This window comes from Mauremys reevesii, linkage group 19, assembly GCF_016161935.1.
Source record: "Mauremys reevesii isolate NIE-2019 linkage group 19, ASM1616193v1, whole genome shotgun sequence".
Lineage (NCBI taxonomy): Eukaryota > Metazoa > Chordata > Testudines > Geoemydidae > Mauremys > Mauremys reevesii.
Genome location: NC_052641.1, coordinates 21,885,590 through 21,898,523, shown reverse-complemented (window position 1 = coordinate 21,898,523; position 12,934 = coordinate 21,885,590). Strand labels below are relative to the sequence as shown.

The window sequence follows — 12,934 nt, the reverse complement described above, 5'->3', positions numbered from 1 at the left end:
TCAGGCATCCATTCCACTCAGCAGAAGTACTCTGGAGCAGCCCTCATTCCCGACCAGGCCCCCAAGTGCTTTGCCGACCTCTCTGCCTTCCCCACATCATGAGTATTGATCCTTATGATATAAATGCTGCTACACGGCCAGCTTGCTAACGCCTGCACCTACAGGCAGCTCCGCTGCCCACAGACCAGCCCCACGTCTGATCGACAAAATGGCTTTTAGTGGCCAGCGCTGGTAAAGGTCTCTGTAGAGGCCTTGAAAAAGAAGAGCAATTGCACACACCCGCCCGTCTCCTGCTCTCCAGTGTGCTGACTTGTGGGAGCCGTTACACTGTGTCAGTGGACAGTCGCTGGCTAGGCACATTCATCTGAAGTATCAGAAATCCTCGGTGTGTTTCTTTTCCTATGGGATTAGTTCTTCGGAAAAAAATCAGCACTAGGAAAACTATTTCCACCTGCCAGCAAAACGGGCTGTGTCCAAGGCATCGGGGACAAAGCAGGGTGACCTGCTACTTTTACTATCAGGGCTACATGCAGTGAAATTCACCCCCAGGCAAAGGTGGGCTTCAACTGGCGCACAGTATTTGTGCACAGGAGGGAATTTCAGCATTGCTGATTTTGCTGGAATGACCGATCTTTCACTTTTTTACACCCCTCTCCTTCCTCCCCAAAAAATGCATCCATGGGAGATTCTAAAAGACAAAACTGACAGGATTGGGAGTGTCCAGTCGCACCATGTCCCCAGCGAAACAGCAGCAGCAGGACGGAGCCTCTTACTTTGCGGAGATCAGGTCCTGATCCAAGTCTGTGAGATGGAATTTGACTGACTGTGGCATGGGATGAGCAGTTTGCATGTGGAGGCAAAGCAGTGACAGGATGGTGGAGCGGAATGGAGGAGAGGCTCGAACCTCATCACCACCTGCAGCCCCGAGGCAGTCGCACTTAGCAGAGGAAACGGACCCAGCAAACTCCAAGAGCGAAAATGTAAACGTCACCTTTTCCGGATGGGCTCTCAGGGCCAGGCTTCGGGCTGGAGCCAACGCATGGCCCCCCACTGACTCAGCGGCTCAGAGCCAGCCCCACCTCCCCATCCTGCTGCCAGACTGGAAGGGGAGGAAAGTCACGGCCTAAGCTCCCAATTCCCTCCACGAGTTTGGGGCCTGATCCCCACCCACATCCCTTCCACCCACAAGGCCGGCTTTGCTCGGCCTGGCCTATGGCACTAACCTGTTTGTGCATGGTGCGCTGCTTCATCTCGGGACTGTCGCCCTTGGAGGAGGAGGACTGCTGGCGGAGGCGAGCCCCACTGCCTGGCCAGTCGGGCGAGGAGGACATCATGCTCCCGCTGGATGGTCTCTGGTACTGAACCGTGTTCAGCAGCGAGGGCGGCGTCCTGCCCCTGGTGACTGGTGGGGGGGGAGGGGGCGGTTGGTCTATTCGCCTCTGGGGGCCGGCGCTGTTCTGCCGGGGCATGGTGGGCTGGCCACCTTTCTCCGTCAGAGAGAGCTGCCGGCGGGCCAGCTCCCCCGTCCGCCGGGTGAAGTCCTCGCTCCCGGCAGGGTTGACGAAGCCGTGCTTGTTGGCCGTCAGCTCCTCGCTGTTGCTGTGGGAGCTCAGGGAGCTGTGGCACTCAGAGCCAGAGTCCCCCAAGCCCCGGGGGGACAGCGGAAGCCCGGCCGCCATCTGGTACACCGGGTTCTGGAACGATAAAGGTGCTAAAAGCTGGGGCCTGCCGGGCGCGCTCTCGGCGTTGGGTGTGGTGGGGGTCTGGCCTACCCTGCGCACCGTGGCCATGCCAGTCACATTGTTCTGCTGAGTTCGTGCGGTCCATATGCCCTGTAACTGCCCGACAGACGACTGACTGTCATTGAGGGAGTCAGCGGCCCCGGGTGCATTTGCCCCACTGTCCAAAATCCGATTGTCCTGCAAGTCCACCATGGACAAACTCTTGCTGCCATTGGACATCTGCACGTCGGGCTCATTGGCCTCCGAATAGCTGGAGCTTCGGGCGGGCGAGGGCTGAGCCCCAGCAGACCTTGTGACAAAAAACAAGTCCTTGTTTTCAGGGGTTGGAGACGGTAACCGTGTGAAATCTATCAGACTGCGGGGAAATAAACGCATAAAGGAAGGGGAGAGGAGAAGAAAAAAGAAGAGCTGTGAATGCTACACTGCAGCAGGTAAAAGTAATCAGCAAAAAGAAACGAGTAGGAAAATCAGTATAGCCCAGTGGTGTAAAGCTATGCAAACAAGCCAACCCACCATGTATGTGACGCTGTGTGCAAAACTCAGTCACAGCACTGCTTCCCTGGGAAAACGGGTTAGGGTGAGAGCTGGGCAGAAAACACAGATTCTGTGCTGTGAAACAGTCAGAGATTAAAACCAGTCCAGACTGATGGCAAAGTGCCAAACTTTCAAAACATTTCATGGAAAAAAGTTGGTGCAATGTTTCCTTTCAATTTTTTGATTTTGACTTTTTTTTAAAACTATAATTTAATTTACATTTCAGAGTGAAAAGTTGTTAAGAACAGACAAACAGGAACTTTTCATTTTGAAAATGTCAAAACGGGACGTTTTACTATTTTCAAAACTTGTTTTTTCTGAAAACATTTCGAGCCAGGAAATCTGTTGACATTGACCTTTTCCTGCCAAAAATGTTTGGTTTCAACAAATCAGCATTTTCTGATGAAAGAATGTTTAGCTGAAAAATTCACATGTAAGTGAGGGACGGGTGTGGGGATGGGGATGGATGGGTGTTATATGTATATGAGTGAATGAGAGTGTCTGCGTGGGTGGGGGGGGTGTTGTATCTGGGAGTGGCTGAGAGGTCTGGGTAGATGGGTCTAGTTCGTGAGTGAGAGGCATCGATCCTTGGATGCTTTGTATCACCAGTTACAGCCATGCTGTCTCATTGCTTCCTTGTGCTCCCCTGTCTCTTGTCTTATCCGGAGATTCTAAAACTCTTTGCACAAGGATCATCTTTTGGTTCTGTTTGTACCGCACCTAGCACAGTGGGGTCCTGGCCTAGTGCTCCTAGGCACTAGGATATCACAAATAAAAACCCAGCAATAATCATGATAATAACTAGCAACGACGCTGCCTGCTGCTTTCCAAGCAAAGGCAGAGGCCTCGTCACCCATTCCTCCTACAGTAAACGGCCAGATTTGTGCACTATCGATTCCGGGGGATAAGGCGAGGGCTTTGCAGTAGTTTCATGTGAATGCGTCAGATCAAAGATGCTGCATTTACATTGACATAGGAAGTATTTGGGCCAGAGTATTTTGTTCTGAGAAATTCTCCCTGGCACAAAATGTGAAGAGCTTTACCCCATGCAGGGAAGCATTAGAGATGAAAGTTCTAATTACAGAGCAAGTCCGGCTTCCTCTTGCTGGCTCCCTCGCTCCTAATTAGATTGTTCAGCAATTTCTAGCTCCCATTTAGAATCTATTTTACTAGTGGAGGCTTTTCATTTGTGTGGGTTCACCTGCATCTTCAGCAAACAGGAACAAAACTAGCATTATAACTCTGCAATATGACCACCGGGAACGAAATTCCGCAATGAGAAGCCAAGAAGAGTGTGTTCAGGGATTGGGCCTGTGGGCTATTGCTCAGAGGTTTCACAGATATAATAAAAGAAAATAATAATCAGGCAGAGCAGGCTGAAAACCACAGTAAGGAAACTTTCAAAGGATGAGTGACTGTCAGGGAAACAACCTGTGATTTGGATCTAATTGTACTCAGCACCGATCCAGAGCTTTACAAGCAGGATGAGCCCAATCCTGCCTATTTGCCATGCACAGAATGCTCACTGAATTGATTGTTAACCCCCTCCATCCCCCTGCACTTGCATATGCGTGTGTGGTGCGCGTGTGCGTACACACACACACACACGGTTTTAGGATCAGGCCTTCTCCCATCCTCACACTCACAGCTGGGAAGGAGGAGAGCATTATATTCCCCAGATTAAGTCTGGCAAACTCCCAGCCACCCCTAGCTTTGCCCGGCTCTGCATACAGCCAGCCGGGTACCCACAGGCTGATGCCCACAAAGTATTTGCTATTTCCCTGGTCAATGGCCAGGAGTGCCCACAAGGATTTCCTTTTGAGGTGATGTTCGCTCTCTTACCCAGATAAGTCATTCTCTATCACCATTTTCTGTAGCCCCGCAGAGATGCTGTTGCCAGCATTTGGAGTCGATGCAGTATGGTCGGCTGTGACGGAGACCTGCACACACGCTGGGTTACTGAGCGCCGTGTTGACATCCCTCAGAATCCGAGGCAGGGGCCCAAGTTTCGTTACAGTGCCCTGGAGAGAAATGGGGACAGAAACGTTACAGGCTGCTTGCTTCCTATGTAAGGAGAACCCTGGCCAGCTGTCCCAGGATCTGCAAAGTCTCTCACAGAACTCTTTCTTAGCAACATTAGTTTCTCAGTCGCTCAGCCACACTTCTTTGTAGCAGTAGGAGTACCCCTCCTCCACTCGTGTGTGTGGGTCAACAGTCTGTACATAGAAAAAAGCAGGTGTGTGTAAGTCTGGTCCAACCGCTCTTGACAGAGACCCATGAACTAAAAACGTTTCTTTTTTGAAGTGAAACTAGCTGAAGTCAGGAGGCAAGTTCTGTTCCTTCCCACTGCACGACACTTGCTGAGACAGAGGTGAGGTCTAGTGCTCTGAGCACAGCACCGGGAACCAGCAGCACCTAAGTTCTGATCCCTCCCTGCCTCGGTTTCCCCACTGGATAAGGGGATAATTATACTTACCTGCCTCATGGGGGGTTGTGAGGATTAGACAGACAGTGTATGCAAAGCTACAGCAGTGCTAACCACTGCTAGACTACAGAGGTCCTGCTACTCAGTCATCCCTTCCTGATAACCAACAGACGTTTTTCTTGTGGATGATTTGCAAGGGACCGCTGTGTAGCGTGGTGCACGCTAAACTCTCAGTCACTCCCCGCAATCCCAGGAAGGGTCTGACTGAGGTGCAACCCCCCACCAAAACTTGCCCCTCCAGCTCCCCACCTCCCCACGGGTACCTGCTCGAGCTGAGAAATGACCTCCCACAGTAGAGAGTGCAAAGTGGACAATTCCCGGCCCAGGTCGATGTAGCCTTCAAAGCCAGCTGTGTTCGAGATGGTTTCTGGATTGGAAATCTCCAACAGAAATCGCTGCATGTTAGTCCATTCGTGTTCCAGAAACTGATTCATAAAGGACATATACTCCTCTTTGCTGCCAAACCTATCAAGACAGGCACATGAATCTCAGCTATAACCTGTGAGTAACGGTGCACAATTAACCAGCTGTAAACAGCACAGGGAGGAACAGAGCTAATTAGCAACACGCTGAGTCTTTCTTCCAGCCCTCTGTACCCTTTCAAAGCCTCTGGAGCTCCCGATTTCTAGTGAGCAAACCCACAGCTTAACCCGACACCTCTTAGAACGCAGAAATGTTTAAGTCGTGTCTAACCAAGGTGTTCATCACTGCAGGGTGAGATAATGGCAAGAGGAGGAGATGGAAAAGCCCAGTGTGTTAATGGAGCCCAGCTCACTGTAGGGGCAGGGTACAGCTCCCAAACAAAGGACATGCCTCTGATATTCAGTGGCTTCTAACACTTGATTTTATCCAAAGATCCCCTGGCAGTAAAGAGTGATGGGCCAGGACCCACAGCCAGTTGTCCAGCTCCTTTGCCTCCAGCTTTGGGGACTGAGATGAAGTGGGGCCCACACTGGACTCACCCATAGTGGTGTCTTGGACCCAACCCGCCCTTTGCAATCTAGAGGCCGGCACTGATCTTGCTGCTTTGAGCCATCTCTGTGCAAATCCAAATCCTGACTGATGAGGTTCTGCTAAACAAAAGCCTCCCTTGGCTCTGCCTATGTCTAGCAAATACCCAGGACCCAACGTTCACAGGACGGCCTGTCCCTCCAGCAGCTAGCCTGTGATCTGGCCTGATACGGCCACTGGAAGCATCACCAAGTCACTGCTCACATGCAGTCCTCTTCCTCCCAATGATCACTGCCCAGCACCCGAATCCCTGCTCCTGCCCTCCGCCTCTCTCTGCCATGTGCGGAGTGACAGCCCGTGGCAGAGCTCCTGAATGCTGCCACCCCAGTGCATTAATAATGTCATTTCTAGTAGCCCGTCTGCCAGAGTCTCTGCTGTCTGTGTCAGAGACAGCCGCTCCCTACGTGTGAAGGCTCGCCCGGCGAGGATGCGTCTGGCATGAGAATGTGCTGGACGTCAAGCTCCGAATATGCTCACTGCAAGATGAGGGCCGAAGGCAGAACTCCCACTGACTTCACTGGAGCCAGCGTATGTGTATTTGCATCGGGGTGCAGCAGCCTCAGGACCAGCCCCTCTCCTCTGTGCTGTCTGCTTAGCTCATTTGGGATGGTGGAGCCTAAGAAAAATCATCCCTCGCGTGGGGCTGTTATTGCCCAGCATCGTATGCAACAGGGAGAAGGCAGGCAGCGCTCTCCTCTACAGAGCTGCTAAGTGCAGCTTAGTTTTCAAAGTGGCAGTAGAAATCTTCAGCCATATCCCCTTATGCTGGGATCTTGTACGCTGCGAGACCTTGAAAGGCAAAGCCAGGGTACCGCAGGCAGTGGTGTAGGTGGGACTCTTCCCTCTGAACCAACGTCCCAGTGAGCTGGTAGCGGGTATTGTACCATTGGAGGTACAAGGATTGGAATGAGACCTCATCTGGCAGCCTATTGCTTTGCTCATTTAAACCCCCCAGCGGGTGCTCTTTGTAAGAGCATGTTCCATTAATCCCCTCTGTCTTGGCTAAATCCCACGACACCTCCGTAAAATCTGGCAATTTCAGACAAGGAAGTTTTTAACTTGTCTCGAACCACTGACTGGTGCTACTCTGCCCTGCCCACTCAGAGGTGGCTGCATTTCAGTGATGGAAAACTGACCTCTCTGGTTGGTCTGAAAAGTGTAAGCGCTTTGGGTTCTTTGGCTGAGGGGCACTTTGTCATTGTGTTCGTTACATTAAGAGCAGGGCCAAGCGTCTTCGAACAGTTCCACAAGGGAATTAGGGCCTGATCTGGCTTAAATTCACACATTTTTACATCAAGTGGCTTAAACAGAGGTCACAAATGGAATAAATCCAATGGTCTTAGCCAGGTCCCAAGTTCAAAGTCACGTAACAATTTGGCACAATTAGTGGCTTTAACTAGAAACGTACACACAGGGCAGGTGTAGCCAGGGGAACGTGGAGTGGGGACTGTGGGGCGACACGAACTGGATGCATGTGCGAGAAAACAGCAGGATAACTGAGGAGGCTGCAGCTCATATATGGGGAGACTGGCGAAGGGCCGTCTACAGCAGACCTCGCTCCCGCTGCCACTAGCTGCCCTCATGTTCCTAAGCTCTAAGTTAAATTCACCCTCTGAATGGCATTTGTGGCCCTGGAACACCAGATCATCGGGGACTTTGGAGCTTCTGTCCGACATTTGCCCAACTCTCTTCGGAGCCCGTTTATTTTCGTTGGACTCTCTGTGCCGCCCCATCCACCCCATGTCATCCAGTCTCCGTTCTAAGTAAAATGTCTTATCTAAAGCCGGACAGAACCCCTTCTGCCGGCCGATACGAGACTTGCTGGGGAGGGGTCGGCGGTGACGTTGGCTGCAGGCGAGCTCAGCTCGATTGCTCAGGCTCGAATAATGCCAGCTTAGTTAAAGAGCCCTTCTTGCAAGGTACAGAAACTTGGAAAACCTTTTAGTTAAGGACTGGTCAGAAAGATGGAGACTGTCTGTCACCTAGAGTAACACACTTGTACATCTTACGTCTGTGTCTGGTTGTGTGCATGTGAATTAAATTAGTTTGCAATTCTAAGAAGCTTTAGACTGAGGTTGTCCATTCACATTTCCAAGAGCTCACGGTTCTGTTATCAGAGCTCAGGATAAGTAGCTCAGAGCTTCCACTGCAGCCAGTGGAAAGATTTTCAGAAATCTCTTCCTTTGTTTCCAGCAGCCCTCTGGGCTTAGAGGTGGACAGCTCCCCCAGTTTCTTCCCCCATCCTCCAAGTTCAGAGAAGTTCATTTCAATAACTGGGGTGATCCCTGAGCTGAGTTTGAGGGAGCAGATTTCCCCAGAGCTACGGATACCATAGGCACATCCAGCTAGGTAACTGTGGGACAGAATGGTGGATGGCACCTTTCTTACCAACCCTGGTGTACTTCAAAACTAGGCGTTTCAACTTCTGCTCTATCTGCCTCTCCCTGTGTTGAGAATGGGCCGTTCTGCTCAGGAAAGGCCTAGCAGCATGTTGGTTTGGGGAATAAAACGGTCTCTTTCCCAGTCGAGGTATGGCTGGAGGCACTGACCTAGTGGGAATGGGAAAGGCCAGGTGTTTCCCATGGGGGGAATGTGGAAAACAGAGGAACCCAGCAGGCACTTCTGTAAGTCCGTCTGTCTAGAGCGTGGCCGAAGGTAGCAGCAACGACACAATTGCCTTTGCTGACTGACTGACTTCCTTAGTGGGAATAAAAATGGCCACCAAATCTCTCTGAGCAATGTTTCCTATCTGCTACTGTTTAGTGGCCAATCTGCAATGAGTTGGATCTCAGTTCGGCTCCTGACATCACACCTGGCACTAACTGGCCCCCTTTGCAGCTAGTTTCAGCAGACAGGCCGAAGACTGCGTTCTCACCAGCCCCTGCTCCTGCTTCCCTCGAGGTCACTGCCATTGACTTCCATGGCACCTGGGCACCTGCAGTTCTGAGCTGTGTCCCACGCAGGACGGCTGCCTTGCAGGCTGTCAGGCTAGCACTAAATATTCACTGAACACAATTAACAGACACTGCGTTTCCTTCATGCTCATCGAGAACAAACCCAACTCCTTCCCCCCAACTTACTTTGCAAAGTTGGCGAGGTTCTGTGTGACCTTGGCAATGAGGGTCAAAGTGCGCGCAGTGCGGTCATCGGGGTATTCCTGGAGCAGGTTAAAGAGGGAGGGGGACATGATGGCTGGACAGAGGAACCGGAGAAATAAGGAGGCACTGATGAGCCGCTCGCTGATATCTGGCCGGCCACGGTTACTGCACTCTTGTCTCCACGAAGCAAAGACCTCTTTGAGTTCCCTTGGGAAGACGCTGCAATGAGAATTCAGGGCTTGTAACGTCAGGGCTAGCAACTTGAGCCTTTTTTATAGTTCTGGCTGGCAAATATGACAACAAAGCGTGGCAACTCCCTTCCCCATAAGTCATCTGTGGGGCGTGAACTCTACTCCTCCAGCACTAAAAGCAGAGGCCTCCATCCCCTGAGCTGAAAGAGTAACTCCATTAACCGGTAGCAATAATAGGCTCTTATCCTCTTTTGTGGACCTACCACTGGAAGGGGCTAGGAAGCCACACTGAACCAGTGGGTTACACAGGAAGGGTTCTGGTTGCCTCTGAAACTTGCAAGAGAAGCAACTTAATCCACCAGGCAGAGTTAGCCCCACTGTCTATTTCCACTGAAGATGCTGGGAGCTGAACGTGCAGAAAAGCAGGCTCACAACAGCCTTCAGGTTTGGCTTCTAATGGGCTCCTGTCAGCTGGACTGAGGCCCCCATCCAGGGTTCATTAAAATGGGATTTACAAAAGCCTAATAGGAAAAAAATATCAGCCTGGCGTTTCAAGGTTCAGCAGAGAGAACTGCTTGTCCTGGGACCGAAACATTCTCAGCTGTGCCCTGAACCCAACCAACAGCCTTGTGCTAGTGCCTGAGACCCGGGAACGGAACCGGGCCAGGCTCGTGTCGCTGCCCAAAGGGGGAGAGATGGGAAGTGTAAACTGCACAGAGAGTGAAAACAAAGCCCTGGCCAGACATTAACTGAGTCAGTCCCACCCCTGCCCGGCGAGGCTGGGAAATGTTACCAACCCTATTCTGCAGGTGGGAAACTGAGGCACAGAGGTGCCGTGACTTTACCAAGGGGACACAGGGAGCCAGTAAAGGGGCCATCATTAGAACTTGGGGCTTTTGGGCGCACACCCTGTCTAGGAGATCACACCAAGTTAAAAAGCTCTTATATCCAGGGCCCGTCTTTTATACTGGTGCGAGGACTAGGAAGCTAATGCTGTGCAGGCATGTGTGTCAAAGGCTGGTGTAAATCCAGAGCAACTGCTTTGAAGCCACTGAAGTTATTCCTGGTTTATGCCAGTGTAACTCAGGCGAGAATCCAGCCTATTTATCCCGAATTCCAGGCAAATTCACATGGGTTTAACCCACCCGTGGATGCTGGCTCCTGCGGGTGCTTATCACCAGAGAGCCTCTTGCCTGTTTCTCCTTTTCCCCTCCCCATTCCCAGCCTCCCACCTTATCCTGTTCCCAGCATGTTTTATTTACTCAGCTGGACACAGCCAGCCCCAGAAGGGAGGCTGGACAATGGGTCTGAGCAGCCGTGGCCAGGTGCCAGCAGCTCAATGGCACAGGATGCCTGGGCCGCCCGCCCCGGAACCTGCACTGCCTGTCGAGCAGGCTCTTTGTCTTAAAGCAAAGAGATCCTGAGACCCTGATGGAAAAAGCACAGCCAGACTGGGGTTCATCACAGCATGGGCCATGTTAGTGAGCAGCCAGCTCCGTGGAGAGCGTCCCAGCTCCTCTGCCGAGAACGGGGGGACGAGCTATGTGACAATCTGCACAGACTTGTCTCCTGCCATCCCCCTCTTGCGCTGGGCTGGGCTGCCTGAGGCGTAAAGGTGGAAACTCGCACGGTCTGGGCAGAACACATTGTGCCCGGTACAGGGAGCCTGGGTGGCTGTTCTCCACCAGCACAGCCAGAACCTGGGTCTGCTCCTCCCTGCACAGCGTGGCAGACCTCCAGGATGCTAACGGAAGAGCATTCCTCCTGGTGCCAGTGCTCTGTGCCATGCGCCCCACACACCCTGCGGCTGAATGGCTTGTTATGGCTTCGTTCCTTCCGTGGCCACTAACTGGCCTGGCTTTTAGTATCGCTTTGCTACACAGAGCGCTCGCTCATCAATACATTAGTGCCTGGAAATCCCTAGCGCTGTCCTTCTTCAGCACTCCCTGAGCGCCCAACCTCTGGGCCAGGGGGATGCTCCGAGTTGACGTGCTGCCACGGTCGGTAGTTCCCGTTGGACAGTAGCTTTGGCTTCCCCTTCCAATCCTGGCAGAGTGCTCTGGCCACATGGCTGGGGACCCTGCCTGATCAGCACATTTTGGGGTGTGTCATTTTCCTCTGTGCTCAGGGGATGAATGGGTCCTGCCTGTCCCTCCTCTGGGTTTGTCTCCTCACCCGGTAGATTCCCCCCAATGGCCACTGAAATCACCTGTACTACCCCCGCCCACCTTCTAGACCTGTCTCCATTGACAGTTCAGCACTGACCAGCAGTTACCCATGGAGACACTGGAGAGTCCCATCACTACCTTTAGCTCTGAAGCAGTAACTCCCTGTGTGGGAACAGGTGGCACATGCTGATCTCTTTAAATGTCACTGGGTGTGTCTCTCTCCTCAGTCTGTCTGTTTCATCTCTATCTCTTCCCTCTCCTTCTCAGCCCATCTCTCTGTCCCCAGCTCATTTCTCTTTCCCCCTTCTTAATTCTGCTCTGTTTTTCCAACTCTGAAATGCTAAAGGTCCCCTGAACAAGAACAATAGTTAATTTATAGCCATGTGGACTTGAGGGAGGGGGGACATTTAAAAAAAATGAATGGTCTCAGCAGAAAGCTGCATACTGTAGAGATCCGCTTCCGGCACCCTCTATAAAAGCCCAGGGCCATTACAAATTCTCTACCCCAGGCCTTCCAAATCACACTGGCTAAATCCTCCTCCTCTGGCTCTGGCTTAATCCACATAAATGGGCAAAACCCCTTTACTTCATGGTACTTGCCCAGTAAGACTGGAATCCTTTAAGCAATTTAAGGGTTGAACAATCTGGACAGGTTGAAGAGTTACTGAAAAATACCCCTTTAAAATGTATGTGACAGCAGCACACGCAGTAATGCCAAGTGCTCTTTGCTAATGCAGGATGGGAGTCGGAGAGACCACAAACGTTTAATTGTATAATAAAGGATGGAATTCGGCTAGCAGGCCTTTATGCCATGGAGGCGTCCACAATTCATTACCCAACTGTCCTGTAACGAGCTTCTGCAGGCTGAAATTTTGCTTACAGTGAAACTTTCCAGATGTCCAAATCATGCCATAATTGTAACAATTTTCAGTTATTGTGAACCTCTTCCCTCTCTCCAGCAGCTCTGCCTGCAGACTCTGCCACTCTATTTTTAAAGCAAGATCTTTAACTGTCAGGGTACCTCGGCCAATCCAAAACACTCGTCAGCCCAATTATTCCCGAAGAATCAGTGCACAGCAATGCCCTGAGAACAGCATCCTGGCTGTTTCAGCCTTTTCCTGAAGGGAGGGCTGGAGGAACACATCTCCCCACTGCATCTCTGACTTCCCCTGGGTCTCTTTTCTAGCTTATTTTTATCTTGACCTCTTAATGGCACCTCAGTTATTTTTAGCCAGAAATTAATTCAAACAAACAATAATTTGCATCTCTGTCTTCTTCCATCTGTAATTTGCCAATGACTGAAGACATCAAGTGTCACTTGTGGGAAGTGCAATTCCTGAGGCCAAGAGAGCAATTAACTGGCCCATTGTAAGTTCTATGCTACCAGGAGAAGAATCTGCCCTTTTTGCTTCTTTGTGGTGGATACAGAAGGTCTGAAGTGAGGATTTCTTTGGCTGCCTGTTCTCTCCCTGAGAAATATCAACTCTATTCCTTCCCAGGTTTGCCAAAGGACCTATTGGATGTCTTGGGAGATTATCCAGTGAGAGTTTTCACACCGTCCTGAAAGGGCTGGAGGATGAACCTTTAGCGGAAACTTCCTTTCTCCAGAACGATCAGAAACATTAATGTTAAACCGGCATTAATAAAAACTAAAGCCAGAGACTTAAGCAGTCTGATAAACCCCCCATCCATTTGCTCAGGTTTC

At 51.2% G+C, this 12,934-nt stretch overlaps 1 protein-coding gene across 23 annotated transcripts in view; it reads right to left on the bottom strand.

The window, feature by feature from the left end:
• Positions 1 to 12,934, bottom strand: part of LOC120386847 (DAB2 interacting protein) — a 374,907-nt gene that overhangs the window by 21,031 nt on the left and 340,942 nt on the right. For 22 of the 23 annotated variants that reach the window (XR_005589941.1, XR_005589942.1, XR_005589943.1 and 19 more), the window contains 4 exons: positions 8,853 to 9,089; positions 5,025 to 5,226; positions 4,119 to 4,297; positions 1,224 to 2,097 (listed from right to left, as the gene is read on the bottom strand). Coding sequence is in view for 20 of the 23 variants with exons in the window: in XM_039506775.1 (XP_039362709.1) it covers positions 1,224 to 2,097; positions 4,119 to 4,297; positions 5,025 to 5,226; positions 8,853 to 9,089 (1,492 nt within the window). In the remaining 3 variants the exon portion in view is untranslated. The remainder of the gene's footprint in view (positions 1 to 1,223; positions 2,098 to 4,118; positions 4,298 to 5,024; positions 5,227 to 8,852; positions 9,090 to 12,934) is intronic. The other variant, XM_039506780.1, reaches the window with a different exon arrangement.